At 42.1% G+C, this 15,572-nt stretch overlaps 1 protein-coding gene across 1 annotated transcript in view; it reads left to right on the top strand.

The window, feature by feature from the left end:
• KDM4C (lysine demethylase 4C) overlaps positions 1–15,572 on the top strand; it is a 453,452-nt gene that overhangs the window by 392,201 nt on the left and 45,679 nt on the right. Inside the window, exons 18-19 of the mRNA XM_073668849.1 lie at positions 4,468–4,653; positions 9,660–9,830. Of these exons, the coding sequence (XP_073524950.1) occupies positions 4,468–4,653; positions 9,660–9,830 (357 nt within the window). The remainder of the gene's footprint in view (positions 1–4,467; positions 4,654–9,659; positions 9,831–15,572) is intronic.

Raw genomic sequence — 15,572 nt, 5'->3', positions numbered from 1 at the left:
AATTCATATGTGTACTCATTGAATTGCATTATTAAGGTTCCTTGGGGACTAGGTGAAGGATAGCCGTGGTACAGTGGGGGCACTATTTGAATATTGGGGGCTGATATACTCCACTGCCAGAAAGGGATTAGTCTATTATCCCTTATAGCGTATTATTTACGGCCTAGCTGACACTATTTCTATTCCTTTTTCACCTTTATATCCCTCTATGTCTCCTTTCTTATATGTTAGTTTGTCCCAACTGTACTATTGAGTACATTATTTTAGTGTGTTTAAATTAAAAGTTAATTTTTAATGGGTAATTGTCTTTTTTGGTAGATAAACTACCGTAATACTATGCCTATACATTTTGTTCTGTAGGGATGACTTTTCAGCAGTTGTTCTACTTTCAGGATAACACAGGATCCAGCATTTACAGTAGATGATGGTCACAGTTCACCTTGTTCCACTCCTCTTTACATTGATCTATGCCTTAAAAAAATCTCCCATATGAGTCTGTAGGTCACTACCAGTCTATTGCTGCTTATGTCCACATAGCTCCTGAAAAATACAGGAAATATGAGCCTAAAGTAATGATTGGTAGCCAGCATGAACATTTGCACGATTTTTAAATGTAGATATTAATATAAAAAAATTTAAATATATTTTTTTATTCAGTTAACATAAAAAATAAACCATAGTGCACTACAGTGGTGCTAAGTAGATGAGATTTTAACAAATCATATTTTCACATTGCTAAAAATTTCAGAACAGAAATTAACACAAGTTATGGATTTTAAAAGTCTTTGTGCAGAAACCAGTACGGGCTTCATACTTTGAGACTTTGGAAGACTTTGGCAAATTTGCAACAAAATTCAAAGCAAATTCTGCATGTAACTAGCACATATTTTGTGGTTGATACCCTGCAGAAAAATCCACTCCAAATAAGCAAAATGTGAACCTACCTTTAAGGTCACTCTGATGACAAAACTCTTCTGGTAACACAGGTTCTCATGTGCAAATGCATTGATCATAAGGATACCATATTAAACAGGTTCCTATAGAACAGGAGTGGGGAACCTTATTTCTGCCAAGGCACATTTGGATAGTTATACCATCCTTTGGGGGCCGCACAAATTGTGCGCTATCTCCGCCCTCAAAGTACTTCCTTATGCTGGTACTGGTGTCAGAACGTAATATTTCATTGCACGCGCCTCAGCGTTCAGTAGTGGACCACGTGCGTGTGCTCACGGAGCAAGAAGAAATTTAAGAGCTGACGGCCGTCAAAATATAGCTGCCGGCCCAAGCAGTGGTCCCTGGGAATCTGCACGGGGGCCATATAAAAGGTCATCGAGGGCCTGAGGCTCCCCACCCCCGATGTAGAACAATAAGACAGCCATGCGCTTTTTCTCACATTGTTAGAGATGCAGCTTTATACAGTACGGTGGCTCACTTGTTAGCACTGTTACTTTGCAGCGCTGGAGTCCTAGGTTCAAGTCCCACCAAGGTCAACATGTGCAAGGATTTTGTTTTCCCCGTGTTTGCGTGGGTTTCCTCCGGGTAATCCTGTTTTAAACCACACTCCAAATATTGATAGGGAATTTAGATTGAGAGTCCCAATGGCGACAGTGATGATAATGTTAGTAAAGCGCTGGGGAATTAATGGCTCTGTATAAGCTAGTTAAATTAATATACTCTTCTCTCATGAAGGTTCTGGAAATTTGGCATTTCTGATGGGGGTGTGAAGGAAGTAAGGATTCCGTGTCCAGTGTCTGGCAATAATGCTCCCTAATACATAGGCTTAGAGAAAACACAATGAGGAAGACTTCCAAAGTGCCAGGTGTCTGCGTTCCAAACACCCCAGATACTTTACTAGTATTCATATTCCTGATGGGTGTTGCCTTTAAAGCATGTTTTGTGCATGCAATTCTTAACATAGTATAGAAGAAATGTAACAGATAACGTGTCCCATTGTAGCAGGTTAAAGCTAAAGTGCAGACATATTGGAAAGTCTTACTTTTTTCCATCTGGGTCATCAGATGCTTCAGAGCCAGCCATACCTTATTTTACAACTTGTCGGTTTTAAATGTTTAGCATGTGCAAATCCATCCCATGTCCCAAATCCTAGATTATAAACCAGATGGTATTTCTGATACTCAGCATAGTTTAGTGGAATCCTTCTGTTTCTCGGAAGAGTTTTACCATGTAATTGCTATTGGCTCTGTACACAGTGACTTTTTGAATGAAATGCAGAAGTTTCTGTAAATGTTCATAAGGAAAATATTGAAAGCTAATCAAACCGGCAGCTAAATATTGCAAACATGGCAGCACTGTCATTTATTACTGTTGTAGAAAAAAAAATGCTGCCGCCAACAGATCATTTTTTTTGTTGATTCTTCAGAACACTTCCAATACAAATCAGCATTTTTATTGCTGTTATGCCGTTAAATCTAATAAAGATATTTCTTATGTACTGAATAAAAAGAATGTTCAGTCCCAAATTACTACAGAATAAAATAAAAAGAAAATCGAGCTTGTGTTTTACCAGGAGGCAGAATGTACCCCATTTAGAAATAGAGTTGATCTTTGACTCCTATTATTGGCTTGAACTTTGGACCATGGTTCATTCTCAAAATATACAGTGGTGTGAAAAAGTATTTGCCCCCTTCTTGATTTCTTATTCTTTTGCATGCTTGTCACACTTAAGTGTTTCAGATCACTAAATAAATTTAAATATAAGACACAACACGGCCCTGTAGGTTTGTATTTCTTTTTCACTTAATAATAAAGCCTTCATTTAAAAACTGCATTTTGTGTTATCTTTATCTAAAATTTAAATTTGTTCTTGTCATCTGAAACATTTAAGTGTGACAAACATGCAAAAGAATAAGAAATCAGGACGGGGGCAATCACTTTTTCACACCACTGTATGTCCTGACTAGATTACTTTACTAATTTCAAGCCTTTCCTTTCACTTGACCTAACTTGTTTTTTTACCTTTGGTGAATCAATTCAGATAAAATGAAAGCATGCCTTCTTGTTATTATAATGGTATTAGAAATGTATATAATGTCCATATGCAGTACCTTTGTGGAGATTTTTTTCTTCAGAGTTAAATGATTTGTGCTGCAGGCCATCTCTTTCCTTCTAAGCTGAAATCATTGTCTTCTTCCATGTTGCATTGGAACTGTAGTCCTGTCCTGATCCTTCTGCCTACATGTCTATTAGCTCACTATCTACTTACCTCTCCTCTCCATGGAGACTGCAAGTGAACGGAGCTAATAAACTACAGATCATAGGTTCAAAATGTGAGTTCACACAGTACATGTCTCTAAATACATATCTTTAATGGGTTTCTCCTGTACTTTACACTTATAGCCCCTCCACAGAATAGGCCATCAATATCAGATCCGTGGGGGTGTGACACCCCTTCCCCACGTCCCCCTACGACCAGCTGTTCTTGGGGCTGGCGGTGACTAGAAATGGTCAGATGCGGAGCTGAACTGCACATCTGTCATCTGTATAGTGGCCGCAGCCAGAGACTGCAGATCCACTCAGTTGGGTGCATTCGCCTACATTGTATTGGTACCTGAGAAACAGGAGCAGATTTATATGGTTATAAAGGTAATGCAGTGATTTAAATAGAGTGGTCTGCCATTCAGACAATATACTAGCATCCCAATGAATCCATGGATAGCCAACTGATTTTAATGGGCACATTGTAATGCTTCATTTCTCCTGAGTTAGTTTTGCAGGAGAACATAACACTTGCTGTCAGGTTCCCCTACAGATTATAGCTAACCTCTGGGAATCCAAAAAGTGGGACAACCGTAATCCGCTTTTACCTGGTTCGATTGTTTCCTACAAAATAATCGTTTCAAATAGATAAGCGCTTATAGAGGACCTGTCAACAGGTGAAAGTGGCCAGTTGTTGGTCTTATTTTATTCTCCCTGCTCTCCTGAGTGTTCAGTTTTTTGTTTTATTCAGTTCCGCCATATGATTCCAGAGATGTGGGTCTGTTTATTCAGTGCTAATTTTCATAGTATTTACAAAGGGAGCATTGCTCTCAGGGTAATAATGTAAGGCAACCTAAAGACAAGCCCCAAAGGATCCTGTGAGCCATGCCCCCTTGTAAAGACCATACGAATTAGCCGTAATAAAAAGGTCCATATCTCTGGAACCGTAAAAAAAACTCTACATTTTACCAGGTCCTCTTTATATGCCTTCGACCCTCCTGATGGAAAAGATACTGGAATACTTGAAAACAATAGTTACATTAGTTGTACAATATTTTTTTATGGAGCCAGGAAGTTACAGACTGAGCTGCTAAATAAGCGGTTTCTGGAATGTTGTATCTGAACTAAGTCTAATAAACAGCTCGTTGTGGAGAATGAATATAAATGACACTTATTAATGTGTGTATATAGTGTCTGCAATATTGTGTTATGCTGTATTCACATTAAACCTTTTTTTCTTGTCTTCAACAGAAATGTGTTTTCTGCAGACAACGAGTTAAGAACTCTCATGGAGCTTGTATCCAGTGTTCATATGGGCGCTGTCCCACATCCTTCCATGTGACCTGCGCTCATGCTGCGGGGGTAGTCATGGAGCCTGATGACTGGCCCTTTGTAGTGTACATCACATGCTTCAGGCACATGATCAATCAGAACATGGTGAGAACTTATTTTCTGAATGTTTCTCATTATATTGATTTGAAATCTTCCAGAGCATGGTCACAGCGCTGCAGAATGAGGAGTGCTCTTCATGTGTTTCTAAATCTGTCACTTCTGTTAGTTACCAAGTCTCATGTGGAGGCGAGCTGGAGGCACTTCTTACAACATGAGCTATATCAAATAATCTTTGCTTTGACTACTTTAAAATGTTCAGCTGATAATATTGCAGTAGGAGATTGTACCCTGAAGTTAGCCTTCAAGTGAGTGAATTCCAAGGAGCAATAATCTCTGGGGAATTCCATTGCTTTCTTAGCTCTCAGTTTTATTAAATAGTAGTTTTTAAGCATATTTGTTTAGTTTAATCAATATGATAATTATTTGTGTAACACCTATAGGCTTTCATCTTATTATAGCTTTTTGAAGGTCAGATTTGTTGTTAATTCAGACAAGCTTGATGGCAGATTTTGAGAGGACATTATATTCCTGGCCAGCAATCATATTTCTTAACAATCCGGTATATCCACTATTAAAATTTAAAAAAAAAATGTGTCCTTCCATTACTCGTTTCTAAACCTAACATATCCCAAAATGTGTGGCACAAGATGTTAACATTAAGTAAAATATATACAGTCAGTGAAAGCCTTGATGGATACCATCTGCCATGTTGGATGTTGGACCAGGATCAGCTCTGCTATTCAAGCAGGAGACTGAATTGGCCTTGAAACTAGGGATTATATTCCTGACCCAGTTGCAGGGGAAAACAGGCTAAAAATGTATTTAAACGTTAAAATACCTCCCAAAGGTCTTTTGTGACCTTATATGGTCCACGATGTGTGAAATAAAAAAAAAAAATTAAATGTGTCCATTGCGTGAAAATCAAAGGAGAGCAGAATTTAAAATGTATTTAAGTGGTCCTTTTGATGTTATGAAAATTAAAAAACTGTATATAATCTTTAAAGTTCTTCAAAATCTCATGTACAAAAAAAAATAAAATGGCCCAGTCTTGAACAAGATAAGACTAAAAATAAATTAATATAAACTTGCTGGGAAAATATATATTTTTGTACCGTGTTAGCCAGTAGATAGTCGTCATGAAGTGTTAAGGGGTGAAAACATAGTCTATGGGTGTTGAAGGGTCAATCAATCGCAAGACAAAACAAAAAAGAAAAGAAAAATCCAGCAAGTTTATAAAAATATTTAGATTTGAGAGTCCTCAGTGGTTGATACCTTTTAATGGCTAACTGAAAAGATGGTAACAAGTTGCAAGCTTTCGAGACTACTCAGGCCTCTTCATCGGACATAGTATAACACAAAATTTGGAGAGTTACATATTTATACACAATAGGACACAGAAATAATGCAATAGATGAGACAGGTGACGCAAAGCAGAGCTATTACTATGGGAGAGAGATGAACAGTTCTGGCTGTAAATATTTTAGCAGTTCATAGATGAGGAGTGTGAAAGTTTTATTGTCCTGTGACTGATGTCTGGTCCAGGGTTGTGATGACCAATAGACAACGCCAAAAGAGTCTTACCTGGGCCAAGGAGAAAAAGACCTGGACTGTTGCTCAGTGGTCCCAGGTGTTTTCAGATGAAAGTAAATTTTGCATTTCATTTGGAAATCAAGGTCCCAGAGTCTGGAGGAAGAGTTGGAGAGGCCACAATCAGTGATGGTTTGGGGAGCCATGTCATCTGCTGGTGTAGGTCCACTGTGTTTTATCAAGACCAAAGTCAGCGCAGCCGTCTACCAGGAAATTTTATAGTACTTAATGCTTCCCTCTGCTGACAAGCTTTTTGGAGATGGAAATTTTTATAGTACTTAATGCTTCCCTCTGCTGACAAGCTTTTTGGAGATGGAAATTTCATTCTCCAGCAGGACTTGTCTCCTGCCCACACTGCCAAAAGTACCAATACCTGGTTTAAAAACAACTGATTGGCCAGCAAACTCGCTTGACCTTAACCCCATAGAGAATCTATGGGGTATTGTCAAGAGGAAGTTGAGGGACACCAGACCCAACAATGCCGACGAGCTGAAGGCTGCTATCAAAGCAACCTGGGCTTCCATAACACCTCAGCAGTGCCACAGGCTGATCGCCTCCATGCCACGCCGCATTGATGCAGTAACTGATGCAAAAGGAGCCCCGACCAAGTATTGAGAGCATTTCCCGAACATCCATTTCAGTAGGCCAACAGTTTGGATTTTAAAAACATTTTTCAAGCTGTTGTTATAAAGTATTCTAATTTACTGAGATAATGACTTTCGTGTTTTCATTGGCTGTAAGCCATAATCATCAACATTAACAGAAATATACACTTGAAATAGATCACTGTTTGTAATGACTCTATATTATATATGAGTTTCACTTTTTGTTTTGAAGAACTGAAATAAAATAAACTTTTTGATGATATTCTGATTTAGTGAGATGCACCTGTACAGCAATACTGTGGTATCGCTTTATGTAGTAGAAGCAATCAAATGATTGCAGGTTCAAGTTTCCTAAAGGGACTAGCAAATAAAGGAAAAATTAAAGAAAAAAGTTTTTAAAATAGTGTAAAAATTCAAATTGCCTCCCTTTTCCCCGGTTTATAAAGAAATGTAAAAAAAAATGTTGGCATCAGAAAAGTCTGATTTCTGAAAATATAAAATTAATTAACCCGATCTGCAAAAAATGGTAATGAGATAAAAAATTTAAATACCAAAATTGTGGGTTTTATGTTTGCCGTAACACCACCAAAATCTGCATTAAGGTGCAATCAAAAAGTCGTATCTACCCCAAAATAGTATCTATCAAAAACATCAGGTCACCACGCAAAAAAAACAAGCCCTCACACAGCTCCATCGACCGAAAAATCAAAAATGTTAAGGGTTTTGGAAACTGACCTCTCAAGCTAATTTTTTTTTTTTTTTTTTTTTTTTTTTTTTACAGACTTCTGAATTTTTTTCACCACATGCATAAAAAAATATGTAAGTTTAGGATCAGTGCAATCGTACTGACCTGGACAATCATATTTCTAGGTCATGTTTACTGCAGAATAAATGGCAAAAAAAAAAACAAAACCCAAGAAACAGTTGTGGAATTAAAAACAATTTCCGCAATTTCACTTCACTTGAAATTTTTTACCATTTCCCACTAAACCATATGATAAAAAGGATTGTGTCATTCAAAAGTACAACTAGTCCCGCAGAAAAAACAATCCCTCATATGGCTTTGTTAGTAGGAATAATAAAACAGTCACAGCTCTTAGATGAAGGGGAGGCAAAAATGAAAGTTCAAAGAACAAAAAATTGCTCAGCCCTTAAGGGTTTACAAGAAAAAAAAAAAAAGCTTTAGAACTGGATTGCTGTGACTAATGCAATCATCAGCCAACCGTCACCTATAAACTTCTATTTAACCCCTTAACACCCCATGACAGATCTATCCATCATGGAGAGTGTTATGGACTTTAGAGCAGCCGAGCCCGCTCTACACAGGCAAATGCCGGCAAAAATTTCTTTCTAGTGTACAGTTAAACCCGTAATGGAGAATTGCCTGCTGTAGTTCCGCAGCTATATGGTTTGTATATTGTACATGTCTGTTTTTCACCTATTTTCATTTTGCTAAATTAATAACATTGAATAGTGTTTATTCAGAGTGGCAAAGTGGTAAGGAATTGTATATACTGTACTAGTAATTATGATGTAGGTTTTGTTATGATTAGGACTTGGATGTTCTTTCAGACACACCTACTATAATTTTCATTAAAACGGCACGTCACGTTCTTGTCTCAGGTCTGTTGAGCAACACTGAATAACTACCATCTTACTGATCAAAAGTGACATTTTAAACTTCTATACATACTTTATTTTTCCCTGACAGGAGTTTTTTCTCTGGTCTTAGAGTAAATTAAAAAGTGCTCCTGTCAGTATGTCATCTTCCACACATCTTTCATATAGCCTTTGTGCTATACATGAAATGATTATTTTTCTCTGCAGCTTGAATGAATCACATCCTCACCTAAAATGTCCCACAAGGTGTATATAGTATGTGGCACTGCGTATAAATGCTGGTTACAGTACACATGTAAATGACGACTCCTCATTAGGACCAGTACCAGTTTATAGCTGATATGTGTCCTTTATAATTGCTTCCAATTCCTCTACAATGTAGTGGTCGTAGTCCATAACAGAAAAACATTAATAGCTTTGGTGCTGAAAGATTTCACTAATAAGCGGAGGCTGTAATTACTAGTGTTGAGCGAGTATGTTCTGTCCGAGTATGCTCGGGCCGAGCTCCGAGTATTTACAGCTGCTCGGTGATATGGTTGAATCGCTCCCGTGTGCATGATTTGCGACTGTTTGACAGTTTTACTACATGGGAGGAATGTCTATTTCTTACACAATCCTCACATGTAATAAAGCTGTCAAACAGTTGCAAATCATGCACACGGGAGCGATTCAACCATATCACCGAGCAGCTGTAAATACTCGGAACTCGGCCCGAGCATACTCGGACAGAACATACTCGCTCAACACTAGTAATTACCCTGTATTGGTGGATGTCTGGCATATCTGGGAATTTGGTTCTAAAAAAATTGAATGATTGATTGTTTTTGTAAATAAAAATTTTTTTGGTTATTGGTTCACAGGTCTTGCATAGTCTTATAAGATATAGCCTAAAAGTGTAATCCCAGGTTACAATATTGCTGGCCTACACTTTTATACATGCCACCCCTCAGATTCCACTGATTGACTTCTTTGCTAATGGCAGGTTTAACAAGGTCATGTGAACACTCCTTTCTGTTAAGAAGTTTGGTGTTTAGATTAAAGAAATAGATGTAAGAGTTAACCTCCTTTGACCCGTCATGGTTATACCCTTTTTTTATTCGCACTTATGTTTGTTGTTACTGTATGAAAACATATCTGCATGCACAGAACATTCCTTTATACTTTCTTTTATACTGAGACATTACTATATGTTCATGTCAACACTGACTCATAATTCTTGTATTTGTTTGTTTGCTTCAGAGAAACAAAACAACCAAGAAGAATCTAAATATTGGACAGACTGTAATTGCGAAACACAGAAATACAAGATATTACAGCTGCAAGGTTGCAGAAATAACCTCTCAGACCTTCTACGAGGTAGAGTTCGATGATGGATCTACCAGTAAGGACACATTCCCTGAAGATATTGTTGTAAGTAGAGTATTTGGAACAAAAATATACTGTATTGGTACAATTTCTTTTATTGTATACTAATATACTGTTAACTTAAAGAAGTTGTACACTACTTGGACAACCCCTTCTCATACCCCACTCTTGGCCCGATAAAATAAAAAAGCTTATGTTCCCCTCCAATGCCAGCACCGTTCCAGCGGTGTTGGCACTTGCGTTCCCGGAGCTCTCGTGCAGTTATTAGGACACGTGAGCCTGGCGCCAAGTCACTGCTGGTGTCACTGTCCCTGCCTCAAGGCAAATCGAACATCAAGAGGAAGCCAGGACTGCGGCTGCTCTCACTTCCTGTTGATGTTCGATTTGTCCAAAGGCAAGGACAGTGATGCCAGCACTGACTGGGCGCCAGGCTAGCGTTTCATAACCGCATGAGAGCCCCGGGAACTCGAATGCCGACACTGCTGGATCAGCGCCGGCATGAGAGAGGAGTAGAAATAATAATTTTTTTTTGTATAGCGCCAACGTATTCCGCAGCACTTTACATTTTAGAGGGGACTTGCACAGACAATAAAAGACGTTACAGAATAACAATAATCACATAAATCAACAGATACCTGGAGGAGAGAGGGCCCTGCTCGCAAGCTTACAATCTATGAGGAAATGGGGGTGACACGAAAGGTGGATTGTAGCAATTGCTTGTGTTCTACGGTCAAGCATCAATGTAATAGGGTAATCAAATAATGCTAAATGAACCAGTGTGTGAACAAGTACAGACACAGAAGTCTATTAAGTACATGGAAGTGTGTGAACATATGATACGAGGGTCCTGATTTGGAAGGAAGTGTTGTATGGGGAAAAAAAAAGGGATAGTTAGGCAATAGGCCAGTCTAAAGAAATGCGTTTTTAGGGCACGCTTAAAACTGTGGGTATTGGGGACTAAACAAAGAGTCCTGGGTAGTGCGTTCCAAAGAATTGGTTCAGCACGTGAGAAGTTTTGGAGACGGGAGTGGGAGGTTCGGATTATTGAGGATGTTAATCTTAGGTCATTAGCTGAATGGAGGGCATGGGTAGGGTGGTAGGCTGAGATGAGGGAGGAGATGTAGGGCGGTGCTGAAGCGTGGAGCGCTTTGTGGGTAAGGGTGATGACTTTATATTGAACTCTATAGCGGATGGGTAACCAGTGCAACGACTGGCACAGGGTGGAGGCATCAGTGTAGCGGTTGGCAAGGAATATAATCCTGGCTGCCACATTCAGGACAGATTGGAGAGGGGAGTGTTTAGTAAGAGGGAGACCGATTAGTAGAGAGTTGCAGTAGACCAGATGAGAATGAATCAGAGCTACAGTAAGAAAAGGTCGAATTCTAGAAATGTTTTTGAGGTGGAGATGACATAAGTGGGGGAGAGAAGGAAAGATCTGAATCAAGTATGACCCCGAGACATCGGGCTTGTTACTGGGGAGTAATGGTGGAGCCACACACGGAGATGGCAATATTGGGCATAGGTAGGTTAGTGGAGGGAGGAAACACAAGAAGTTCAGTTTTTGACGGGTTCAGTTTCAGATAGAGGTAGGACATAATATTAGAGATGGCGGAAAGACGATCACTGGTGTTTTGTAGTGATGAGCGAGCATGCTCGCTACTGCTCGATGCTCGCCCGAGCATCTGACCGCTTGAGATGCTCAGCGCTCGCCGAGTATTTCCAGGGTTGCTCGGCGGGAGTTCGGGTCCCCTCCCTGGATGTTTGGCGCTCTTTAGAGTACCAATGAACATGCAGGGATTGTCTGCCACACACTGTAATGCCGCAGCCATGTTGGTTGTGGCATTACAGTGATTGGCTGGCTGCACAGCATCATCAGGTCTATATCAGACCTGGTTCCGCTATGCTTGTTACAGTCACTCTGGAATCAGGCAGTGTAGGGAGAGCTGCTGCTGAGCTAGGGAGAGATTTGCTTGTTTCTAGTTAGTGTAGGTATACCAGGCTATATTAGAGACACATATCCATCTCAACTAACAGTCCTTCTGAGGACTAATCCAGCTGCACAGATATCAGTGCTAGGCAGGCAGGCAGGGTATATAGCAGACTGCAGTGCACATAGCAAGAGGGTCCATTCCAGTTCTGTCTGCTGCTGGTGCTTTTACAGATATTTCTATAAATATCCCCAGGTATCAGGGGCCAGGAATAATTTTTTTTATCTTAATACTGATTATTTGCTTAAAAAGCAATCCAGAGTACACCGTTTTTCTGTGCCATTTGCTTGTTGGCACTGCAGAATACAGCCAGGTCCTTTCCATATTACAGCGCTAAAAATCCAGCTATTTAAAACTGTGGTTTGTCCGTCACACGGATCACATATAATTGCGCTGAAAATTCTGCCATTTCTGGCCTCCATTAAAATTTTGTTTGTGTGTCAGTGAAGTTATTGACACCAGTTTGCTGTTCAAAATAGTTACCTACAGGCCAGCTATTTAAAACTGTCGTTTGTCCGTCACACGGATCACATATAAGTTCGCTCCAAATTCAGCCATTTTGTAGTGAGCGTGGAAGATACTGTCCTCCATTTAAAATGGGCAAGGCACGTGGCAAGGGATGGGGAACTGGACGTGATGGTGCATGCAGAGGCCGAGGCCGTGGGCAAGCTGAAACTGTACCACAACAAACACCCACATCTTCTCGCTTGACCTTCCTGTCCCAATTAATAGGGGACCACAGAACACCACTTTTCAACACAGAGCAGTGTGAAAAGGTTATTGGTTGGATAGCAGATAATGCTTCCAATCACTTAGCCACCACCACCCTGTCTTCCACACGGTCAAGTCTCAGTAGCCGTGAGTCTGGACCGCATATTCCTCACCGTGATCCTCCTTCCTCCCACCCATGCCGAGTGCCCAGAGACTACTGATCCCACACTTGGACACTCCGAAGAGCTGTTCACTTTTCCATTTATGGATTCGGGCCTCTCGCCCTGTCCACTTGAAGCAGGGCAAGAGGAGATCGCATGTAGCGATGCCCAATCATTTGAGCAGCCACGGTCACGCGAAGGCGATGGTGGGAAAGTGTCACAAGAGGTGGACGATGATGAGACACAATTGCCAGAAAGTAAGGAGGAGGACCAGGGTGCGGAAGTGGAAGACGAGGTGGTGGATGATATAGTAACTGACCCAACTTGTCAGGAGGACATGCAGAGCGAGGACAGCAGCACACAGGGGGAGGGAGGCAGAGCACGCCAACAGGCAGGAAGAAGCAGTGTGGTGGTCGCAGACAGAAGGCGGGCAACCGTTCCCCGCAACACCAACACGACGGAAATTGCCAGTACAACTGTTAGGTCTTCCCGAGTCTGGTTGTTTTTTAAAGACTCTGCTGATAACCCCAAAAAGGCCATTTGCATCAGCAGGGGTAGCAAAACAACCAGCCTGACCACCACTAGCATGAGCTAGCACATGGCAGCAAAGCACCCGACTTTGTGGGCCGAACCCCAGGGTCCAGGAACAGTGTCTGCGGGTGACACCACTGCTTCTTCCGCTGTTTTGCGTGCAAGCCAATCCCCTGTCCATAGTGCATGCGAAGATGCCTCTTGCCCTGCACCTGTTGCACACTCTCAACTAGCACCATCATCAAGCACGTCCTTGTCCCAGCGCAGCGTTCAGTTGTCCATACCCCAGTCCTTGGAACGCAAGCGCAAATACGCAGCCAACGCCCCACAGGCCACACTACTAAATTCACAGATATTGCGAATGCTTGCGCTCGAAATGTTGCCTTTTAGGCTCGTGGAGACGTAAGCTTTCCGCAACCTGATGGCGGCGGCCGTCCCTCGGTACTTGGTCCCCAGCCGCTACTATTTCTCCCGGTGTGCCGTCCCCGCATTACACAAGCGTGTGTCCCACAACATTAGCTGTGCCCTCAACAATGCAGTTACAGGAAAAGTCCACCTAACCACGGACACGTGGACAAGTGCTTGTGGGCTGGGACGGTACATCTCGCTGACAGCACACTGGGAAACTGGTACCCAGTCGGACCTTGGGACGGAACACATCCTCCCGACGCTGAGGATTGCGGGCCCTAGGTCATTCAGGGTTGCCCCCACAGTCTACAGCTCCTGCACCTCCTCCTCTTCAGCCTCAATCTCCGAAATGACCACATCAGTCACAAGCTGGAAGCACTGCAGCACTACCTCAGCCAAAAAGTAACAGGCTGTGCTGAAGCTAATATGCTTAGGTGACATACAGCACAATGCTGAAGAGTTGTGTACAGCTCTGAAAGAGCAGGCAAATCTGTGGCTAACACCACTGAACTTACAGCCAGGCATGGTCGTGTGTGACAATGGCCGGAACCTGGTGGCGTCTCTGAGGCGAGGCGAGCTCACACATGTACGATGCCTGGCCCATGTGCTTAACCTCGTGGTTCAGCGGTTTCTCAAAACCTACCCGAAGCTGCCGCGTCTGCTTGTCAAAGTACACCGCCTGTGTGCCCATTTTAGAAAGTCAGCTACAGCTTCCGCTGCCCTTGCCATGCTTCCGCAGCGTTTGCAGCTTCCGGCTCACCGACTGTTGTGTGATTTCCCCACGTAATGAAACTTGACACTGCAGATGTTGGGAAAGATTTGTGAGCAGAAGAGGGCAGTTGTTGACTATCAGCATCAGCAAGGCCATCGGTATTCAGTTCAGACTCCACACATAAGACCTCAGGAGTGGACATGGATGTCAGACATATGTACCCTCCTCCAAAACTTAGAGGACTCCACCAAGATGATGAGCAGCGATAACTCCATAATTAGCGTCGCCATCCTGCTTCTCTGTCTTCTGAAACGCTCTCTGCTCACAATCAAAGAGCAAGCATTGCAGGCGGAGCACGATGAGATGGAGCAAGGAACTATACATGATTACACACAGCCCAGCCTCATAACATTCCCAACGTGGATTGGATGACAATGAGGAGGAAGAACAGGAGCTAGTTTCATGCGCTATAGACGGTACTACCTGCACAACTGTCATACCGTCTGTTCAGCGAGGATGGCCTGAGGACAGGGAGGAGGAGAGCATGGTCAGTAGTCGTCTTGGTGAGGACACGGAAGTCTTGCCTGTTAGCAGTCTGGCTAGCATGGCTGAGTTTGTTACCCTTTCCCGTGACCCTCGCATTCTCAAAGTTTTGGATGACAGTCATTACTGGTTGGTGACACTTCTACACCCACGCTACAAGGAAAACTTTATATCTCTATTCCTGAGGTGGACAGGTCTACAGAAGGGCCTTGTTGCGGAACTATTAAAAAAATTCCCATCTGAAAACGCTGGCGGCAGAGGTCACAGTTCATTGGACAACCAAGTAGTACAGCCGAGATAGACACAACTCAAATCCAGCAGACGCAGGGGAACACTGTCAAAGTAAGTTCTGGGAGAGTATTCTCAGCTTCTCCCATCACACAGGCCCTGAGGCGCGGGTTACTCTCACAAGGAGTGCAAAGTTTGGGAAGATGCTGAGGGAGTACCTTGCCGACCATACCAGCATCCTCCGTGATTCCTCTGTGCCTTATAATTATTGGGTATCCAAGCTGGATACGTGGAATGAACTGGCTCTCTCTGCCTTGGAGGTCCTGGCCTGCCCTGCCGCTAGCGTTTTATCAGAGCGGGTTTTTTAGCGCCGCTGGTGGAATTAACTGATAAGCGCATCCGCCTGTCAACTGAAAATGCTGACAGGCTGACTCTTATAAAAATCAACAAGGGCTGGACTGGGCCAGACTTCTCAACACCACCGAATGATAGCAGCATAACATAA

The sequence above is a fragment of the Phyllobates terribilis genome, unplaced genomic scaffold (genome assembly GCF_046119375.1).
Source record: "Phyllobates terribilis strain yellow unplaced genomic scaffold, ASM4611937v1 Scaffold_1__5_contigs__length_1240528914, whole genome shotgun sequence".
Lineage (NCBI taxonomy): Eukaryota > Metazoa > Chordata > Amphibia > Anura > Dendrobatidae > Phyllobates > Phyllobates terribilis.
The sequence above is the reverse complement of the archived record's forward strand: the minus strand, read 5'-3'. Positions and strand labels throughout refer to the sequence as shown.